A 22159-nucleotide genomic window follows, 5' to 3' on the forward strand; every position below is an offset into this window, starting at 1 on the left:
CATTCCTGCCCACATGTCCTCAGCGTTTTGCAGTGATTGCATGGTTTCAGGTGTGACCCTTCACACGGGCTTCTCCACGGCAAGATTAACCCTTCAAATCAGGAGTAGTGTTCCACACAGTCTCTCTTAGCACAAGAAAAGGAGCAGGACCACAATCTGAAGACGGACTACCTCTACAGCTAAGTGATTCAGCATCAAATCGCACCCTGTTTCACAAAAGTAAGTCCTCAGATAACCACCGCTCTCATGCAGTAGCAGAGACAGGGGAGAGTGCAGTAGAGGGGTGAGGAGAGTGGACTGGGAGGATGGTGGTGTGAAAAGCAGAGGGAGCTCTAGGATAAATTTCCTCTTACATCGCCCACTGGTGTAGTTTCGTTAAGTTTTATTCAGTGGGTTGGTTTGTTTAACCGGAGTTAGTTCCTTGTTCCTGGGTGAGCTCCCAGCTCTGCAGGTGGTGGTACAGATGCAGACAGGGATGCCTCCATCCCATCGTACTACAGAAACCCTCCTGTCCTGGCAGTGTGACTTGAACTTTGCAGGGCAGTGCCCTGGACCCTGTGCTTGTAACTTTTTCTGCTCAGCCTTGCCACGGTGGTCACCTTTCTGGTCTGACTGTTGTCCTAGCTGTTGCTAAATAAGGGAGCGTTTACTGCTTCCTCCTTCAGACTTCTGGTTGTGGTTAATGTGACTCAAGCCATGTTTCATTTCATAAGAAAAACAGGGCAGGGCGGGGGAAAGGCTTCCAAGCTTCATTACTTCAGTTATCACTGAAATCTCTATTGCAGCCTTTTAAAGGCTCATATTTAAGGCTCCTGAATGAGCATGCTGTATCTAGCAATGTATGTAGAGAAGTACTTAGAGGTGAACATTACCAGATGCAAATCAATGTTCCTAATAGTTGAAACCCTCAGTCAGCGCTACTCTCGCAGGGAACTCTCTGGTGCTTGCGTTCACCCATGTTTCTGTCTTTTCTGAGACAGCTCTACAATGACAGTCTGGTGTAGCTGAAGGCAGACAGGCTGTTCTGCTTCCCACTATTCAGAAAACCTTTTCCAAATGAGAATGCTGCAACTACTAGAAAGCCAAAAAAAATGGAAAATGTCATAGCAAAAAATGCATTTGAACTGAATTGAAGTAAAAGGTTAAAAATCAAGGCCTCTCAATACACAGTACGTTCCTGGGGACAGGAAATGTGAGCACAGGAGCAGGCATGCCACTGTACTTGGTGAACTAGCCTGCCCTTCTGCTTCAGACTAGCAGCAGCCAGGCAATGAGATTCTCAGTGAATGGTCCGGCTGGTGGCTTCCCTGCCTGATTTCAGGAAAAAAAATTCCGTCCAGATGCATATTTTCTGGTGGAAGGCTGTTGGAAAGAGACAGCTAAACAGAAAGTACAAGTAAACAGAAGCGACAGGGAGAGCCACTGAGATATATGCAAGGGATAGTTCTGTTGCTGGCATGTTAAGTGTATTACATCTAGGTACACCGAGATGCTAATGTAATGACTTTGGTCTAAAGAAACTCAGGGAAGCAGGCTGCACATACTGGCACATAGCATAGGAACTGGGGAATATGAGGACGTAGAATAAAACACTTAAGACCCTCAGTTTTGCCATTCAAATGTCCCAGAAGACTAGCTCCAGGGGTGACACATCCACCTTTCACCTGGGTGTCAGAGTTGAGCCAATATAGATAGCAAAAGTCTTTTGCAATCAATGACAGAGAAAAGTATAACAACAAAAAGTCTTTTTTTGTTCTTTCTAGCCTTGTGTTTAATGACTTATTTTTATATTGGCACAAATAGTCTTGGCATTGCTCAGTTTCTTAGTCCCGTTGAATTGCAACATCTTTACTGTGCAGTGTTATACTTTCCCGTATGTCACCAGGAATGCTTGATTCCAAAGTAATGTTTTAACAGACCAGCGCTTCCTCCCTCATAAAAGTTAAACTTTGTCCCTCATTTCTTTTCTATGCATGCTCCTTTTGCACCGTTTGTCCATGACTCAGAGCATTCTAGGAGCTGCGAGGCACCAGCCATGCTCCCTTCCCAGCCTCTCCTGCACGCTGCGGTGTTTGCACTTGCAGTCCTTCAGGTCCTTGCCTCCGACACCTTCATTGCAGCCGTCTATGAGCATGCCGTCATCCTGCCAGATGCCACTGGTGAGCCCGTTTCTCCCGACGATGCTTTGGCCCTGATGAACAAAAACATGGATGTCTTGGAAGGGGCCGTCAAGGAAGCCGCCCAGCAGGTACTAGGTGTATCAGGAGTGTTGTTAATTTGTGTTTTCTTCTCCTGCTGGCCCTCCTGGTTACCTGTTGGTGAGTGAAATCTTAACGGATCTTGTTGTGTTAGGGTGCCCACATCATTGTGACTCCCGAAGACGGCATTTATGGCTGGCGTTTCACAAGAGAAACCATCTACCCCTACCTGGAGGACATCCCTGATCCGGCAGTGAACTGGATTCCCTGCACCGACCCCACAAGGTGATTCTTTCTGCGGTGATTTGTGTGGTTTCAAATTAGTGCCTCATGGAGTCATGAGCTGCTCCCAGTAAGTGCCTGAGAACTGCTAATGCTTTTGACATGAGGGTAATTTTGTATTCAAGTTGCATATGAAGGTTAAGTTACATGATAAAATACATGGCATGTCCATGACTAAATGACTAGGAAGCCCTGTTTGAAAAAAATGGGTTTTTGAATTAGACACTTTAAAGAGAAATTCAAACAATATACAGAATTTGGGTTGCTCAATGTAGAGGAAACTTTTTTTTGCATTTGAAAAATCTTTGATGCTAGAATATGCTGCTTCTCATTCTGCTTTCAGCTTTTTCACACTATTTTGAATAGAACTGATTGGAAATTCTTCACACTAGTTTTTATTTGTTTTGTTGGTTTGTTTGCTTTTTTAATAAATTCCATGTTCAAATAAAAGCACACATACCATTTTTGTGGACAGCCAAGAACTAGTTTCTGAGCAGCTAATAACAGAGGAGATAAGGTCAGTAGTCAAAGTCCAAACCTCTGAGTGATATAAACCCAGAAATTTTTAATCTCAGTTTTTCCCAGTTAAGATAAGATAAAATCTGAATTGCTAGAGACTCCGTGCTGTAGGACATGATCTGTCATTCAAGCATCATGTTCCAGCAGGACCCTGATAACCTATAGCTGAGTGCTGGACTTTAGTTCCATACATCATGCAATAAGTGCTCAGCCATGGAACTACAGGTGTGGTCTGCCTTTTTCACCATGGTTTTCTGCACCTGCTTGACAATGAGGTGCTTAGATGATAATATTACATCTGTGAGCAAGTAATTCCTCAATGGTGCAGAGAGGGAGATTCACAATGGGGAGAAGTGCAGGATGTGCAACTTTTTACTGAGACATAAGTAGCTAAAATGTATGAGTCTTTCAATGAATGTGGGCTGTGGGGTGGCAGAGTGTCTAAGCAGGTCTTTATTTCAGTTCTTCACACAGTGAAGGTGACATGTGTGTCCCTTCACTGCCCCATATCAGGTTTTTCATTATCACCTTGTGGGAATACAATGCCTGCTATTGTTCTGGCATGCCCTATTCCTTGGTGCTACCTATGTATCTTGCATGATGGTCCTCCTATATGGCCCATGTACACCTTGCAAAGCCATATGCATTGCCATCTTACAGAGGGCGATGTCTGCTCTCTTCTGGCCTATGAGTGCTTCAGAGGTGCTGTCAGTTTATGGCACATGGCCTGTCACATCTTGAAAGGAATATCCCACTGCCGTTCATGCCATGGCTAGAGGACTGTGTGCTCCTGTCCGTGGCAGGAGACGAATTGCCTTGACCACTTCAGCTGCACTATTCCACAGCTCGACTGTGCTTGGTATGTCGAGGGCCCAGAGCTACAGTCCTCAGGTGCCGCTATGCCAGACGCTAAGATATTCTCCAGTGTGACACCAAGTTTGTCTCTACCTCTGCCCTGCAATTCCTCTCCTGTCCTTTCCCAGCCCCAGGGTTACCCACTTGCTGCAGAGCACATTCTGGGTGCCAAGGGGTGCTGGCAGGCAGACGAGGGGTGGCATGTCCCTCCGGACACCAATGGGAGGGCTCCAAGGCCTGCCCCAATGTGCAGAAAGCAACCTGAGGGAGTGCTGCAGCCACCCTGCGTATCTGCCTGCCCTGCCATGACTCCAGGACCAGAGGCACTGCTGGCATGCCCTCAGCACTCCAGTGATGGGCACCACTGACAGCACAGAATTTGTTAGTCTTTTTTTCTAAAATGCATTAGGTTTGCTCCTGCTCCAGTGCAGGAACGACTCAGCTGCATGGCCAGGAATAACTCCATCTATGTGGTTGCAAACATCGGGGACAAGAAGCCATGTAACTCCAGTGATCCCGGCTGCCCCAGCGACGGTCGCTATCAGTACAACACCGATGTCGTCTTTGACTCGGAAGGGAAACTGGTGGCTCGTTACCACAAGGTAAAGTGGCCTTGGAAAGTCAGGAGTTATTTTTCCACAACTTCCAAAATGTCTCCACTTGGCAAGAGAATTAAATGCCAGTCATTGTTCCATGGCAGATTTTTAGTTCTGTTTATAATTTAAAAGAATATCTCTGTTGCTGTGAAGTGTTGACCCCAAATTTCCATTTGCTGTCATGTTTCTCAAACAGACTAGAATGAAAAATGATTCCTCAGGTCCAGTTTAGTGGCATATGTGTTTGGTTGACTTCTTCAATTTGTTAACTCCCTATTACAGGAGACAGTGCTGCGCGAGCAGCTTTAATTTTCAATGCCAGCTCTTCACCAGACTACTCCTGCACATTCCAGGATTTTAAAATGTTCATCTGCATCTTGTCTTACATGGATAGTCTGGTTTAAGGAAGACAGGCCCTTTCCTATCATTTCTTTTTTTCTGATGATGTTTCGGCACAGTTTTTGCATAATGGGAATTATCTAGACAAACCCATGATGGGTAAAAAGAGGTGTGTAAAAAGAGATGAAGGCATTGAAACGTTTGCACCCAGTGAAAGTAGCTTTTTTCAGTTTTATGTGCCTACCTGCAAGGTTCGTCAAAGTTGTTTGGGGGTCATGTGCTGGATATCATGTCAATGTAGCTAGACTGAAGTTTATTTAATGCACTTTGGGCCTAGTATTTCACCTAGTTCTTCAGAGATTATGCCAAGACATTTGTTTGTGAGCAAACTTGGTGAGTTTATGCAGAGGCTGGTCCCCCATGTGCCAACCTGGCATGGCCCAGGTGCTGAGTTACAAGTTCAGCAAACTTGAACCTCTTTTCTGGCTCAGAGGGGCATGTTTATTGTCCATGTCACCTGGAGATTAAAGGACTCTTTTGGTAAAGGTGAATACGAAAGAAGAATGAAAACTTTGGAAAGCTGAGAATGTTTGAATTTTTCTGTTGGCTAAGATCATCTGCCTTTCCGCTATCACCACCACCTTTGTTTTCTCCTCTGCTCTGCAGTCTTCCTGTACTGTCTTGTGCATCCTGCTGGTGCTGTGGGCTCCAAGTCCTTCTGTGCATCTCCACACCAAGGTCACCCGTATTGTCTCTTGGCACCACATCCTCTGTGCTCCTCTTCCGTTATTATTTCTCTTTTGTGTGTCTTTTGGGTCACCAGAATTATAAACTAGGTGGGAAGAGTGGAGAGACTATGTTTATGGGAGTTGCAGGTGGCTGATACCAACAGACCTGCAGATAGCCAACTGCTTTTCTAGTTAGATGCCAGGGCAATATGTGTCTCCCCATATTCACCTTTTGGGCACTATGGTGATCATACAATTTTAGCCTGACTTCCTACCCGTGAAAGCTTCAAACAAAGGTAAAAACACTTCTCTAGTCATTCTGAACAGCTTTAGGGAATGACTCCAAGATATTGCAGTAAGTGCCTTTAAATGGTTTCTTTTTCCTTCCTCTACAGTATAATCTCTTTATGTCAGAAACTCAGTTTAATTACCCAAAAGAGCCAGAAGCTGTCACCTTTGAGACTCCCTTTGGGAAGTTTGGCATTTTCACGTGCTTTGACATCCTTTTCCATGAGCCTGCAGTGGTCCTGGTGAGCAAGTTGCAGGTGGACACCGTGCTCTTCCCGACGGCTTGGATGAACGTCCTGCCATTTCTGACTGCAGTTGAGTTTCACTCTGCTTGGGCTATGGGCATGGGTGTCAACTTTCTAGCTGCCAATACACACTACACCAGCATGTCTATGACAGGTAATTAATTCTCACTCTGTCTGAAAAATCTTTATAACCATGAATCTTTATTCCCTGTTCTGCAAGGTGATATTGCAGAGGAATATAATGTATTTATAGAATAATAAATACATTATAATAATGTACAATAATGTCTCAATCAGTAGATTACATCAACTAGCCGAGAATAAAGGAATTCTCAAGCAACTCTGTTGCGGACAGGAGAAAAGAGAACTGGGGAGGCCATAGATATAACCATAAAGTAACACTGTCTGCCTTTTGGCTATACTGAGCAGACCTCACCCAGGGAAATAAATGCTATTCTTTGCCAAAGCATGATCTCTGTGTACTGAGTTGCTAATAGTCACCTTTAGTGAGACTAAAATTTCTGTAATATTTATAAAATAGTGGATAAACTGTCAGTAGGGAAAATTAAAAGGACAATATGATTTTTTTTTTATTCTTTTTGGACTGACTATTGTGCTCTCCTCAGGGAGCGGTATTTATGCACCAGACGGAGCCAGAACATACTACTACAATATGAAAACTGAGGATGGTCACCTCCTCGTTGCTGAGCTAGATTCACACCCTCACATTTCTCCTGCCTCCCCACCTGCTGTCAACTGGAGCTCATATGCTTTGAGTGTCAAAAGATTCTCACCGAATGACCATGAATTTGAAGGACTCATCTTCCATGACCTGTTCACTTTCACTGAACTCACTAAGCCTGAGGGGAATCTTGCTGTGTGCCAGAAGGACCTCTGCTGTCACTTGAGCTACAAAATGGCAGGGAAACGAGAAGATGAAGTTTATGTGCTAGGTGCTTTTGATGGGCTTCATGTTGTTGAAGGTCAATACTATCTGCAGGTAATGATTCTTTGGACGGGGAGTACTTGTCTTAGGAAGCTTTTTTACAGGGAGAAACCTTCAGCTCTGTGGGAGAAAAAGACAATGACCTTGTATGCTGGATTCCTAGTGTCGTGTTTGTTAGCAATGGGAAGTAGTTGCTAAAACATCCAAGCCTGCTTACCTTTTGTCACAGTTTAAAGCTGGACTGTCTATTAAACCTGCGGCAGATGCTCTCTGTTATCCCTCCCCTCCCCCCAGAGGGAAAGGGAAAGGGAAAAGGGAAAGAGACTTCTGGGTTGGAAAGCTAAAACAGTTTTAATAAACTATAATAATGAAAAAGAGTATAATAACAATAATAGAAATAATCAAATATATACAAATATATATACAAAACCAAGATTGAGCTCCCCTGAAGTCAGCCACGTCACCACCGGCACTGCAGGGCAGGCTCCGGGAAGGCCCAGCCTGGGCCTAGCGATGGTCGAGAGCTGGATTCAGGAACGCACGGATCGGGATCGGGGGCAGCAGGAAAAAGGACAGAGTCCTCCCTGGACACCGGCCATAGCAGAAAGAGAGCGAGACCCTCGTGATCCCCCCGCTTTATACCGAGAATGACGTGTATGGGATGGAATACCCTCGTTGGTCAATTTTGGGTCACCTGCCCTGTCCGCTCCCCCCTGCAGCTGCGACCCCCCTTCGGCTCTTCACTCGTAAGCAGTGAGGAATTCAGCAGTGACCTTGGTTTCTCTCAAGAACAAGTACAGCAAGAGCCTTTCTGCATAACATCCCTACTGGTGCCTCAGTGATAACTACAAACTTTGAGCGTTATCAGTCCTGGAAGCAGACACTGTCTGCAAAAACATGCAGTTAGTTTCCGAAAGTGCAGTTACTTAGAGGAGACTTAGCTGAAAGCAAAAATCACTGAAAGGAAAATCGGCCTGGTTTAGGCCAAACCAGGACACCTTTAAATCCAACAAATGCAGTGGAGAGGTCTCTAAACCTCTTTTAAGTTCCCAGAGTGCACTCACTATTTTTTTAAGTGTGCAATATTGGCTAAATTTAGGTCCTCTTTTGTGACTATCTGCAGTAAGTGTTCTGAATCTCCTCTGTAATCTTCATTGGTTGCTGTTAAAAAAACAGTTGACTATGTCTATCTTAATGAGATGATTTGATAATTTAGTCACAGATGCTAATTTTTTGTCATTATTCAAATCATAGCAATGAAGTTTACTGAAATGGCATATGACTTTTACTGGAAATGTCCACTCTTCCTCTCTTTTAACCAAATGTTTGGGAAGACAGTGAGTTACATCCTGGTTGAATTTGCTTAATTAGAAACCTTCTTTGCCTTCATAATTAAGTTATTGTGCCAGGAGTTTATTCTTTTTTTGATTACTTACTTCTGTCACAGTTTAAAGCTGGGCCGGCTATTAAACCTGTGGCAGATGCTCTCTGTTAACCCTCCCCCTCCCCCGCGAAGGGAAAGGGAAAGGGAAAAGGGAGAGAGACTTACGGGTTGGAAAGTTAAGACACTGTCTGCAAAACATGCAGTTAGTTTCAGAAAGTGCAGTTACTTAGAAGAGACTTAGCTGAAAGTAAAAATCACTGAAAGGAAAATTGGCCTGGTTTAGGCCAAACCAGAACAACTTCTATCTGTCAACACAGCCTTTGCATATCAGCTGTTACAGATTCCAGGATATGGGGGGAGATCTTAGCCAGCAAACAGCTCATCTGATACATTTAAGAAGGCAGTTTGAATAAATTCAGTTCTTGGTGAGCTCACTTGGAAAATTTATTTCAGTGATTGAAGAAGCTGCCAGCTGGTCTCCACCAGTACTGAATCTTCTAGAGAAGACAGGAATTTCGACTCTTCCTTTTTTCTTCAGTATTTTTTCAATTCCTCAGCACATATTGAGCGAATTTTATTCTTTATTTCTCTACTTATTTGCTTTTCAACACAAAACCCTATTTGCTGATGAATAATACTTATGATGTTTGCAAATACGTTTCTTCCATCCCCCAATATCTGACACAAATAGAAAAACTCCTCCACCACCTATCAGCAAAACCAGCCAACATCCTTTGAATCTTCACAGGAGTACTAGCCCTATTTCATATTTCTTCATGATATCCATAAATGTTTATCAGCTGGATAATTTACTCTAAGGACAAAAGGAAAACATTGCCATTCCTACTTTCCTCTGTGCTGCAACTACTAACACAAAACTGGAATAGAGAAGGCTAACTTCATCACCTTGGCATATATTCACCAGGAGTTGGATGGAGAACATCAGATTCAGTTTTCCCATGGACTACCAGGCCATCTAATGAATTGTCATTAGCAACATCTACAAATACCAGTAAGAGGACCTCTGTGTATAGCTGCACAACATACCCATGAGGAGGACTTTGTTTCATTTGCCTAAAATTTCCATTCACAAGCTCATCTTACTAAGACATGTGGGAAAGGAACCTTCAAGCAAGAGAAGTGGCAATTGGAAGAATTAGTGGAAGTGACAGGATTGGACTTCAGGGATGAAATAAAGTGCTCTGGCAGCACTTACGTCAGAAACAGGTTATTTCTAACTACTAAGTCAATGCAGGTCTGGAATACCCCCAATCAGATCGATCAAGGGGTAAGAAAAAAACGTACAACTGAAAAGGAGTTGCTTAAAGATTATGAAAGAGATCCTGTGATGGTCACCTGCTCTGACACACGCTAGCTTTCATGAAAAAAGTCTTTCCTACCATCTTGCTAAATATGTTGTTGTCTTCTCCTCCCCGCAGATATGCACGCTGCTCAAGTGCAAGAGCACAGATCTGAACATGTGCGGGCAGCCGGTGGAGACAGCTCAGACTAAGTTTGAGATGTTCTCCCTCAGCGGCACCTTTGGCACCAACTACGTCTTTCCAGAAGTCTTGTACAGCGGGGTGCAGCTGGCCCCCGGGGAGTTCAAGGTAATGGGACATGCTGGAGGTGTGTCATGCTAGATTCTCTGTGGGATAGTAATGGAATAAACCGTCTCAAAACAGCCAAAGTGAGCTTGCTCATAGTGAACAATCAGATCTATTAAATACCTTTTAATGAGGTCACTAGTTTCAGTAAGAGATATGGTCTGACGTACCTGCTTCCTGTTTCGTCACATCTTTCTGAGCTCTTAGCCTGTTCTTAAAGGTAGTCCTCTAATCACGTCCTTCTCTTACCTTTCTCAATCAGGTATTGAATGATGGGTGCTTGATAAGTAAGACAAGACCAACAAAACCAGTCGTCACTGTCACACTTTTTGGACGGTGGTATGAAAAGGATTATCTGAAACAAGACCCACAACCACCAGCCTTCCCATGATATTACCATAACTGAAGCTGCACACTATTAATCTTATGTCCAAATGAGATACAGCATCCTCTACTACCACAATACCAACTATGTTTCTTATTTACAGCTGCACAAACATCTTATCAATGTGCTTTGTTTAGTAATAATGCAGCAATATTATTTCATTGCTACCATTTATTGAGAAGTATCTATTTCTATATTATAAGATATAATCTTTTATTAGTGCAAAACAGCAGTTGTGTTTCTCTCTCTGTTTTCTGTATTTTTAGTTTTCTAGCCCTCAGAAAATCTTTATTGAGAGCCAGAGGATACACTCTTATTAAAATAGCATTGCATATTTTAGAATTGCAGATTATTATGAGACCAGTAAATAAAACAGTGAAAGATGTTATTCGTGGCAGCTCTATACAAAAAAGCTTAATAATGCTTTGTCTCTGATATACAACTACTTATGCTGACCTATGCAAGTCTGCTGTTTTACCTCATACATTTTTTTTCCTATTTGTGTTGCTTTGGTTTTGTTGCCGTTATGCCATTGGTGCACATTGTGTGGCACATGGCAGCACAGAATAGCACATCATGGAGGCTGAGCAAGAACTCCAATCAAAGAGCCATCCCTGAAACAAAACCTGCCACCACTCCTTGGTCAGAACTCAAGATGAATCATCATTTCTTTGAAATCTCTGTTGAACCAAAACTTGGAATTGAAACCTCAAAATATTCTGCTTGCCAGTTCTGAACAACAGCTTGTCCACACCTGCTGGCTGCACTGGATGCTATTCAGTGGTGGAACTGTTTGCATCCAGTGAAGAGGTCACCAAGTGACCTGGTATCATATAGCAGCTCCTCTCTTCCATCTTCTCTGTTTCTTTCTGGTTGTATAACATCAACATATATGAAATAAGCCTTGTCCTTTGCTCCTTCATGATAATGCTGGGTGGTGCTGCCCTGTAAATTCATTTACTGTAAGAATTAGGTAGTTTAGATTTCTACTTAAGATCAGCTACTGCTGGTGAGAAGCCACTGTTCATGTCTTTGCTTCCTCTTCTTCCCCAGTGACCTGTGCTTTGTTGCTGCTGCTGGACCCCAGTGACCTTCCTTCAGCGCTATCGGTGTATAAAGATGCGCATGTTCTGTGGCTGTGTCTTAAAGAGTGGTCAGAGACCTCTATTAGTCTAATGTCACCTTCCCTTTCCTCACACTGGCACTGTTCCTGGTCTCAGCATGGTGCTTTCAAGGTCCTCTGTCCCAAATACTTTGGTTATGGAGCTGTTGAGAAGCTGGGAGCACAACTACTACCCAAACTCCAGCACTGATTATAGCTACTGTGCACCATATGACCTTTTCTGTTTTCAAATGTAAATAGAAACTCACATGTGACATAACATAGTGTCATGCTTAACATAATGACATGTTTCTCAAAAGCCCCAGACAATGCACGCTGACTCATGGAAGCTCAACATCAGCACTGCCAGAGCCGTGCTCTCTTAAAACCCTGTTCACTGTTGGAGTCAGTTACTGTCTGACCGCAGGCTGATCTCAGTCCAGCAGGGGATTATCCAGTGTGATCTTCTTCCCATGGATACAAACTCAGTGCAGACACTGTAGTTGTCCCCCAGGAACCTGGTGAGTGATACTGCAACTCTCTCCCGGGGAAAAGATCTGGATTTAAAGGAGGCTATGGCATTCAAGAGGGTCTCATCTTGCAATACAGAAGGGATTCAGTGGGACCGTGTGGCCAGTCTCAGAGCCGAGGGGCAGCTCCTTCAGGTCGGTTCACTGCTGATACCAGTCCTCTGGCTAAGGGAACGTGTGTGCAAGCAGTATATGATCGCAGTCCTGAATCTGGTGAGTATCTTGAATTCAGTATTTGGTTCAAGGCCATTGTTGTCTGGTTTAGGTATATTTGTGTGTTGAATATTTTCCTATAGAAGACTGGCATAAGCCATCATGGCACTAAATTCTTTTTTTGCTACAAACATTGCATAACATTTATCACTGTGAAATGTATTATTGTGTGAAGTGAGTCAAGCATACAGAAAGTAATCCTATGCAAGTCTACCCATTATCCACATACCGACTCACTCTGTATAAAGACAAGACTGCCTGTAACCACTGATAACAATAAACACTTCTTCCAGGGAAGTGTGGCAAGAAAATATTTCGTTACCTGACAGCTGAGTCAGAATCAAAGAAGGTAAGAAACTTGGGCAGCCAGATACAAGGGATTTTTGGCTTTACCTTCAAGATTTCTGATGGGGCGATCTGTAGATGTAAGAAAGCAGGTTAAAACAGGCAAAATTTAGAAACTGTTGCTCCCATTCATGATGCTTTCCAACAGAGACCTTTGGGGACCCAAGACCTTCAGAGCTCAGTTACTCAGTGGTGTGCTGATGGGTTTGCTCAGGCAAACAGCCTGCCTGGCAGCCCCTTGTGATGTGGAGCCTCCCCTGAAGGCCACACGACTGTAAGCCGGTGCTGTGCTGAGCTGGGGTGGCACAGGTAGAGCCCGTGCGGCAGCACCGAGCTTGGGGCTGGCCACCTGCCTCCTGCAGCCCTGCCTGCACCCCGCAGCCCTGAGTCTGGGCAGGAGTGTGCCCGTGCTGCTCTTTGCTGAGATTTCCCAAACTCTGGCTTCTCTTCCTGCTGTGACCTGGGCTTGCCTTCAGCTGCATTAACTACAGCAATGCCACGCCTGAATCATTTGTAGATCTGGCAGGCGACGTGTTTCTTCAACTGCAGCACAGTGGTGCCTTCTCCGTGACTCCTCTGTCAGTGGCGTAAGGCAGAATTGCTCAATGCTGACGGCTCTCCTGCCTTTGATGGTGTGAGACTTTCCGGGCAGGGTGATTGCATTGCCTGGTGTCGGCTTTCTGCTGCTCTGGGGAATTCCCGGCTCTCATGCAAGACTTTCCCGTTTAAAGCCCCTGTCTTTGCCTGCTCCATCCTCCTCTTGGGTGACTTCCAGGCTCCAGACATGGGGCTTCCTAAAGCTTGTGCCTCTGCTGTGCTTTTGGTGCTGTTTGCTCTGGAGGCCTGTGCCCTGGACAGCTACATCGCAGCCATTTACGAGTACAATGTCGTCTTTTTCAAGACATTTAGAACAAAACAGAACAGAACAGACTAGACTAGACTAGAATAGACTAGACTTTTTCAGTTGGAAGGGACCTACAATGATCATCTAGTCCAACTGCCTGACCAGTTCAGCGCTGACCAAGTTAAAGCATGTTATTAAGGGCATTGTCCCAATGCTTCTTAAACACTGACAGGCTTGGGGCATTGACCACCTCTCTAGGAAGCCTGTTCCAGTATCTGACTCATCTTGTCAGAAGACACTGAAGTGCTGGTTTCTCCTGAGGAGGCCCTGATGCTGATGGACAAAAATAAGACTTCTGGGTGAAATTACATAGTGAAGAGGAAGATATTGTCAGGATGAAGAATATATTCCTTGGTTTCTTACAGAGTGGTAAATATTATTAGCCAGGTTATATTCCTCTACCCTCACATACATACCACAGGTTCTAACAAAGGGGTTTTCTTATGGAGTACCTGAAATTATAGTAGTAATATGCTATTTCATAGAATCATAGAATCATAAAATGGTTTGGGTTGGAAGGGACCTTAAAGATCATCTAGTTCCAACCCCCTGCAACAGGCAGGGACACCTTTCCACTAGACCAAGTTGCTCAAAGCCCCGTCCAGCCTGGCCTTGAACACTGCCAGGGAGGGGGCATCCACAGCTTCTCTGGGCAACCTATTCCAGTGTCTCACCACCCTCACTGTAAAGAATTTCATCCTAATATCTAGTGTAAATCTACCCTCTTTCAGTTTAAAACCATTACCCCTTGTCCAATCACTACATGCCCTTGCAAAAGGTCCCTCTCCAGCTTTCCTGTAGGCCCCCTTCAGGTACTGGAAAGCTGCTATAAGGTCTCCCTGGAGCCTTCTCTTCTCCAGGCTGAACAACCCCAACTCTCTCAGCCTGTCTTCATGGGAGAGGTGCTCCAAATATATTTCCAAAATACTATGCAAAAATTACTTTTGAGAAGAAAAAAAATTGCTTTGTATGAGCAATTTCAAAATGCTTATTGTGCAAAAATTGCTTTTCAGAACAAAAACAGTAAAAAAAATCTATTGTTTAATTCTTTCTCACAAAACAAGCAAGTATGTTAGCTCTAGGCAGAGAGATCAGCACAGTTCAAGGGTTAGTTTATATTGCAGCATGAGCCTGGGAGGGAGGACACTCTTAGGGCACCTGCTGCAACTATAATAAGCCATTGGCCAAAGGCAAGAGGCATGGCAGGGCCATGTGTCTCATAAGTGTAGATGAATCAGCTACACTCTGAAGTGTGAGGGCTGTACTTCACGCAGGTGGTCTGCCTTCAGAACTGGCTGAATTACTAACCGATAGCAACCACATGCAGTAAGGTTATATGGAGTAGTGTGCCCTAACCAGGGGAGTCTGGGCTTGCCCCAAGATGGTTTGGAAGCCTGGAGAGGGATGTACAAACGGAGTGTGTAAGTGCTCCTTCCATTGAGCCCCTCATAGATCAGCATGGCTTCTGACGTGCTCTCTTAGCCTTTTGTTCACATTTTATTTACAGCATTTCAAATTGGAAACAAGATCCAATTCCTATAAATGTTTCTTTGACTTCTTACTATAAATAAATGTCCTGATTGTTGGCAGAACTATACTGTACCTTCCCACATTGCTCAATAGAAGATTATTTCCAAAGCAAACTTATTAGTCTTTACTCCACCTCTTTCTATTTGGTTTATATTCCCCATGCCCAATCCAGGAGCTGCGAGGCACCAGCCATGCTCCCTTCCCAGCCTCTCCTGCACACTGTGGTGTTTGCACTCGCAGTCCTTCAGGTCCTTGCCTCCGACACCTTCATTGCAGCCGTCTATGAGCATGCTGTCATCCTGCCAGATGCCACCGACGAGCCCGTTTCTCCCGACGATGCTTTGGCCCTGATGAACAAAAACATGGATGTCTTGGAAGGAGCCATCAAGGAAGCCGCCCAGCAGGTACTAGGTGTATCAGGAGTGTTGTTAATTTGTGTTTTCTCCTCCTGCTGGCCCTCCTGGTTACCTGTTGGTGAGTGAAATCTTAACGGATCTTGTTGTGTTAGGGTGCCCACATCATTGTGACTCCCGAAGACGGCATTTATGGCTGGCGTTTCACAAGAGACACCATCTACCCCTACCTGGAGGACATCCCTGATCCGGCAGTGAACTGGATTCCCTGCACCGACCCCACAAGGTGATTCTCTCTGCGATGATTTGTGTGGTTTCAAATTAGTGCCTCGTGGAGTCATGAGCTGCTCCCAGTAAGTGCCTGAGAACTGCTATTAAAAAGCATTGAGACAATCTCACTTTTAAAAATTGCAAAAGACGGAAAATGAGGACATTTGGGGCAAAATCATTATTTTTAAAACACGTAAAACTTTATCAGTTCAGACAATTGTGAAAATCTTCTGTAAGTATAAGCTAGTTTATTATCATGTCAGATGCATAGATTAGACAAGGTGATTCAGTCCTCAGCTCATGTGGCTGGATGATTTCTAAATCAAATTGCACAAAATACTTCTCTAGATCTTAAAGAAGTGACTTTTAGAAATTCAGCCACTTGCAGAGTCTGCTGTGTTACACAGGGCTGCTCTGAATGTGTGTTAGCAGGGGACACCAAAAGGACCAGGTTCATTTCTAAGCTAAGCTTTTGTAGTCTTTTGTTCTGAGGCTTTATGAAGCTAGATTTCAGGAGTCCTCAGCTCTGTAAATGCCGTGTCCTCTTTTTACTAAAGGCTTATGGATGGCTGCCTTAAACAGAGTGAAGAGCCTTAAAGGCAGCTAAAATGGTCTTTTGAAATCAAGACTTAGATTTCTCTGAAAATTTATCTTTAAGTTATTTTAAGTTTATATGTGTATACTGATTTATTTTCTCTGTTGTTTTCTGAAGCTATTCATACCTTTGTATGTGTGTTAGCTGCAAATTATATCTACACAGATAGTACAGGGGTACAGGAAAGAAGAGCATATGGAGACCATTTTTTAAAGGTAAAAGAGACTAGCAATTTAAAATCATGCTATGAAAAGAGAAGAAAATGAGCAGAAACCATGATTTGATCTATACCTTTTTCTGCACCCAGGGATATGCAGCTAGTGGAATAGTAATTTTGAATGCATTTCTTCCACATCTGAACTTAAACATGTAAATTTTTTTTCTTTCACCAAAAATGCATTAGGTTTGCTCCTGCTCCAGTGCAGGAACGACTCAGCTGCATGGCCAGGAATAACTCCATCTATGTGGTTGCAAACATCGGGGACAAGAAGCCATGTAACTCCAGTGATCCCGGCTGCCCCAGCGACAGTCGCTATCAGTACAACACTGATGTCGTCTTTGACTCGGAAGGGAAACTGGTGGCTCGTTACCACAAGGTAAAGAGGCACTTTAGCATCACCCTTTAATTGATTATCAGTATACTTTTCATCTCTCTGACACCAATTTCAGATGGTTTATATGACATTTTTACATAAGTGTAGAGCAACAACCAATCCAGGATGATCTGATGCAAGGATATTATGGCCAGAAGAAAAAGCAGGAAAGTGCATGATCAATCAGGCATTATTCCCAGGGGCACCGCAGCTGCAGAGCACATGCAGGATACCAAACACCTAAGGGCTACATTTATGATAGTAAATGGGAAAGAAGCAGTGACAGAGTTTTCCATACTCAGTAAATGTTAGCTGATCCTTGGCACAGTTTTAGCCAAGCCCGATAGCTAGGCATTGCTTCCAGGAGGCAGCTGGGGCTCAGCCACCCCATTTTGCAGGGGTTGAGGGTTGGCTGGATGGATGCAAACCCGCTGTGCTGGCCAGCTCAGGTATCTCAATCCCCAGCTTTGCATTAAAACCTATCTCAGACACAAAAGTAGCTGTTCATGATCTTGACTTATTTTTGATTTCTAATATGCCATTTTCTTCACCTGCAGTACAACCTGTTTAGAGGAGAAACTCAGTTTAATTACCCAAAAGAGCCAGAAACCGTCACCTTTGAGACCCCCTTTGGGAAGTTTGGCATTTTCACGTGCTTTGACATCCTTTTCCGTGAGCCTGCCATGGTCCTGGTGAGCGAGTTGCAGGTGGACACCGTGCTCTTCCCGACGGCTTGGATGAACGTCCTGCCATTTCTGACTGCAGTTGAGTTTCACTCTGCTTGGGCTATGGGCATGGGTGTCAACTTGCTTTCAGCAAATACTCACAACATCAGCATGTCAATGACAGGTGAGTTGCATTTGTGAAAAGGGAAATTGTCTTCAGAGTACTGGATTCAGAAGCAGGCAAAAATGTTTTACAAATAGTGAAGTCTCTGGAAATCAGTGTTTCACTCAGACTAAACATATCCTTGATGTTGTATTGAATGTAGTAAACAGCTTCAGGCAAGGAAATGTTGAATGTTCTGGGAGAGGTAAAATTCAGAAGTGTATGACATCATTAAATTTTGATATTTCAAAAGTGAAATTTTCTTTAAAAAATAGCCCAGTTTCACTTGAATTTTCAGTCTCTCTTTTAGAAGCAGCGGTTTTTTGTTTAAAATTCAATCATAAGTTAAATCGAGGAAAAAATGTTTTAAACAAAACTTAATAACCCAAAAGCAAAAAGAGAATTCTTGTTGTTTTCAGGTTTTTGTTACTGCTGAAGAATTAGAGATATTTGCATTTTAGTTTGATCTGAATAGATATTTATTGCAAATTTTTTTCTGTAAACTGAGAAAACAGTGCTGTAACTGCATCTGTAAGTCTTCCCCAAAGCAGAAATGAAAGCCATAAAGGAATATTTTTGCCTGTCCTAAATACACTGAGCTGAGTTTAGGTCACAGCCCTGGGTTTCTTTCTGTGAAACATAATTACCCCCATGGTTTCCTTCTTGGGCACATATGCCACTCTTAGAGCTCTGATTTATGTTTAAATTAACACAAGTTCTTAAAAGAAAGGGATGGTCATGTGTCAAATTGCCATTTAAGGCTCAGATTCAAGATTCAGCAAAGTACAAAACCTGTGAAGTTTAGGTCATGTTTTTACACTATGATGGGTATTTTAGCAGTTCTGTGCTTTAAAATTCTTCCAAAATTCTCTGTAACATGTTGACTGAAAAATAGCATCACTGAAAAAGCCCGCTGGTGTGGCACGGGGGGCGGCTGGCCCCCCTGCCAAGCCATGCTCCAGGGTGCTGGCTGACAGAGAGCTGGTGGGTGTCCTCGGCAGGCAGTGGGCTGTTCACGCCGGAGGGACCCGCCGCCTACCATTACAACAGTGGGACAGAGGAGGGATGTCTCCTGCTAGCAGAGCTGAGCGCACGCCCCCGTCTTTCGCCCACCTACCCCCCTGCCATCAACTGGAGCTCGTATGCCACAAGCATCAAGAAATTTCCAGGAGAAAACAACACTTTCTTGGGAGCTGTCCGGCGGGATATATTCACTTTCAGTGAACTCAAACACGAAGTTGGAAATTACACGATTTGCCAAGGAGACCTCTGCTGTCATTTGATCTATCAGATGTCATACAAGAGCAAGGATGAAGTTTATGTCCTGGGTGCATTTGACGGGCTTCATGGTTCTGTCATAAAATACCATTGGCAGGTAATTGGTCTTGTAGGTGTGAGTGTTGGTTGTATATGCCTACATCCCAATCAACCCAAAACACTTGTCCGTTCCTGCATCATGAGAACTTTTCTTGCTATCAAATCCAGCTCTTGATTGTGGAAAGCTTAGCAGTATTTTGCCTTTCTGTATCCTCCTCCTTGCAGATATGCACGCTGCTCAAGTGCAAGAGCACAGATCTGAACATGTGCGGGCAGCCGGTGGAGACGGCTCAGACCAAGTTTGAGATGTTCTCTCTCAGCGGCACCTTTGGCACAAACTATGTCTTCCCAGAAGTCTTGTACAGCGGCGTGCAGCTGGCCCCCGGGGAGTTTGAGGTAATGGGATACCCTGGAGCCATTTGATGCAAAGTTTTCCAGGCTGTGGTGCTGGAAACCGATACGGCAGATAAATCCCTTCCAAGAACCACTTTCTTTAATTCTGCGGACCGTAACTCAAGGGGACATTTAAACAGATGGATTTAATTAATCCTTACTAATGAGAACATATAAATGCAAAGGCTAAGAATCTCTTCAGTGTTTTCTTTAGCAAATATGCCTTCCCACGTCAGGTCCCAAATCTATAAATAGCAGCTTTCAAGGAGCTATTTTCTACAGGTTTCTGCTGATGGGCATTTTAGGAAACAAAGAAATCAAATACTCTGAGAAATTGTCCAAGCAAGAAAAAAATGCTACCGAGTATCATGCATACGAGCAGAGATCCTATGCAGTTAAAAATATTAAGCGGGATTTCCAAGGTTTTTGTAGGGTTTATTTTTTTTATTTGAAACATCAGCATATGTTTTTGTCAAAACATGTTTTCGCCAAAACATGTTTTCATTCATAAACCTTAGATTATGTTTATGCAAGAGGCTAGACGAAATCTTAATTGATTTGGAAGAGGTATTTAGTAGCTTACAAGAGACAATGAAGACAGTGAAAAAGACTTGAAAAGTTTTAGGGGAAACAAGGGTGATTTTTTTACAAGGTAGAGAATGGAAAAGCATTGCTCATCTTTCATACTTGTTTTGAATGAGACTTCTGTAAAAACATACACATCAAAGGATTTATTGGTATGCTAAAAGATGATCATGGCCTAATTTTAAAAAATATATATTTTCTTAACAAATACATGCTTATTGTTTGTCACAGAGGCTCTTAAAATGTTGCAGGTGTTCACAGTCTATGAACAAAAGTGATTTCAAATTGATTTGTAAAAAGTAGCTAAGAAAAACAACATATGGCCAGTAGCCTGAAATTCTCTACTTCCATCTAGAAATTGTTTTGGGGTCTACAAATCAATAAATATTTCAAATTACTGTCCTAGATACGTATATAACCTTCATCGCCATGTATGAGTAACTAATGAGAACCTAACAAATCAGTTATTGTCACTTTCACCTTCTTATGAGGCAGAGAAAATGATCTTTTTTTTTCCCAAAGGTGGAGCTGAAGGAAGTTTTAAAGACCTTCAGGTCCAAGGAAATGTGGGAAGGCTATGGCAAAGCTAGAGAGAATTCTGGTTTCTTTCATTCTCACGATTGTCTTTTAAAAGTGCTGCATCAAAATATTCAACCTCAAAAGCCCATCCTTTCTGTAGCATGCAATATTGCTACTCTGTTACTGGAACATTAGCATCATTCTTTCCCTTTTCTACCAGGTGCTACGTGATGGACGTTTGACAAGTAAACCTGGCACATCTAAACCGGTCTTAACAGTAACACTTTTTGGAAGGCTTTATGAAAAGGACCTGCCGCATCCTCTGCGAACCTCTCCATAATAACTCCTTAATAATAACTCCATAATAACTCCTTAGGTGTTCCACAGTCACCATAGACAGGAGGGGAATTCCCTACAGTGATCCTCCTCCTCATGAGCCGTGGCAGTTATCCTGTGTCATTCCTGTTCTGCAATCTTGCACTTCTGGGCAGCAGCCACCGCAGTTGAGTTTATTTAGAAGAAAGCAATGTGATCACTCTGTTATGTACCTATATCAATGGTATATTTTTTTAATAGTGCTTGAGCCACTGCAACTATTTTTTAGTATGAATGCTCTGTCATGTGAAATCTTTAATTAAAAATTATTTTTTCCTCAAAGATATAATGTAGATTGCCAAGATAACACTAGAAAGAAGACTGATACTGAAATGTGTGAAATGTGAAGTTTGGCAGTTAGCTGCAGAACAAATCTTCCCCAAGGAAGCCTTTCTGTCGCTTTTGCCCCTTCCTGTTTTTCAGACTGTGTAAGCACTAAGTGTCCATGTTTCTCAGCCTTACACACCAATCAATAGGGCCTCCCTAATGCTCAGTGGGCCTTGGCCACATTCTGACCAAGGGACTGTACAATGAAGAGAAAACCAGATTTGAAATGGGTTTAGGTGCAGCCTTAGAAAGAGAGTGGTCCTCCAGAACCCACACAGGCGCTGTGTCTGGCTGATCTCCGTAAAGCATCTTCAGTCAAGCATCTTCAGTCCTGCAGTCCCTCTGAGCTTGCACTGCTTTGTGCATGGCAGATGCGTGCTAGGTCCAATGCATTTCAGATCAGACTTACCATATAAACATAGTATACCAAGACATTCTCCTAGGTATTTGAAAATTTTCTTCAAAACTGTGAAAACATAGGAAATAGGCAATATTTTAGCACCTGAAACACATTTCACCAAGTAATGTGAGAAATGGGCATTATTTGGGACTTCTAGCAACGGCATGTGAAATTTGGCAGTCCTGGACCTGGTGTGTGTGTATTGTTCTGCAGCAAATGGGTCTCATTCGCACCACATATGCCTTGGAGTGGTCCCTGTCTCAATGCTTTTCCCGTAGTCTTTTGCATCTACTGCCCTTCACATCACTGGCATACAGCCTGCAACATGCTTAGCATTGAGCTGCCCTAAATGTTGCACATAAGAAACACACTGTGGCTTCCCACCCCATGCACATCAACATATGTTATCCAGAAGTTGCTGAAATCACATGGTTTCTGTTTTCCCATGTGCTTCTGCTTCTCAGCACACAACTTGGGAGGCTCCTTCCAGGACTTGTTTCATCCTGGAAATAAAACAGCCGAGCTTGTACTCAAGGAAGGGACTCTACCACTTGAGAGCAGTTATTCAAGACAGGCAGAGCCTCGAGGTCGTGCTTGCTGGTGGCTTG

At 43.4% G+C, this 22159-nt stretch overlaps 2 protein-coding genes across 7 annotated transcripts; both read left to right on the top strand.

Moving 5' to 3' along the window:
* The first annotated feature begins 26 nt into the window (after positions 1-26).
* LOC137672118 (pantetheinase-like) lies at positions 27-11484 on the top strand. Of its 3 annotated transcripts, none has more exons than XM_068416132.1 (8): positions 27-219; positions 2007-2248; positions 2353-2483; positions 4264-4456; positions 5913-6204; positions 6677-7050; positions 9820-9990; positions 11426-11484. In XM_068416132.1, the coding sequence occupies exons 2-8, from the start codon at positions 2036-2038 to the stop codon at positions 11426-11428; spliced, it is 1377 nt and encodes a 458-aa protein (XP_068272233.1). In that variant the 5' UTR covers positions 27-219; positions 2007-2035; the 3' UTR covers positions 11429-11484. The 3 variants fall into 3 exon arrangements, with proteins under 3 accessions (XP_068272233.1, XP_068272226.1, XP_068272242.1); XM_068416125.1 differs by lacking the exon at positions 11426-11484 and adding an exon at positions 10250-10760; XM_068416141.1 differs by lacking the exon at positions 11426-11484 and adding an exon at positions 10250-10760 and having other exon boundaries at positions 2121-2248.
* Positions 11485-12128: 644 nt separating this feature from the next.
* LOC137672137 (pantetheine hydrolase VNN2-like) lies at positions 12129-21106 on the top strand. 4 transcript variants are annotated; one of them, XM_068416163.1, is made up of 9 exons: positions 12129-12217; positions 12511-12566; positions 15169-15400; positions 15505-15635; positions 16618-16810; positions 17365-17656; positions 18637-19010; positions 19178-19348; positions 20670-21106. In XM_068416163.1, the coding sequence occupies exons 3-9, from the start codon at positions 15188-15190 to the stop codon at positions 20787-20789; spliced, it is 1494 nt and encodes a 497-aa protein (XP_068272264.1). In that variant the 5' UTR covers positions 12129-12217; positions 12511-12566; positions 15169-15187; the 3' UTR covers positions 20790-21106. The 4 variants fall into 4 exon arrangements, with proteins under 4 accessions (XP_068272264.1, XP_068272273.1, XP_068272255.1 ...); XM_068416154.1 differs by lacking the exon at positions 12129-12217 and adding an exon at positions 13665-13835 and having other exon boundaries at positions 12509-12566; XM_068416180.1 differs by lacking the exons at positions 12129-12217; positions 12511-12566 and adding an exon at positions 13058-13451 and having other exon boundaries at positions 15245-15268; positions 15317-15400.
* The last annotated feature ends 1053 nt before the right edge of the window (positions 21107-22159 follow it).

Source organism: Nyctibius grandis, chromosome 1, assembly GCF_013368605.1.
Source record: "Nyctibius grandis isolate bNycGra1 chromosome 1, bNycGra1.pri, whole genome shotgun sequence".
Lineage (NCBI taxonomy): Eukaryota > Metazoa > Chordata > Aves > Nyctibiiformes > Nyctibiidae > Nyctibius > Nyctibius grandis.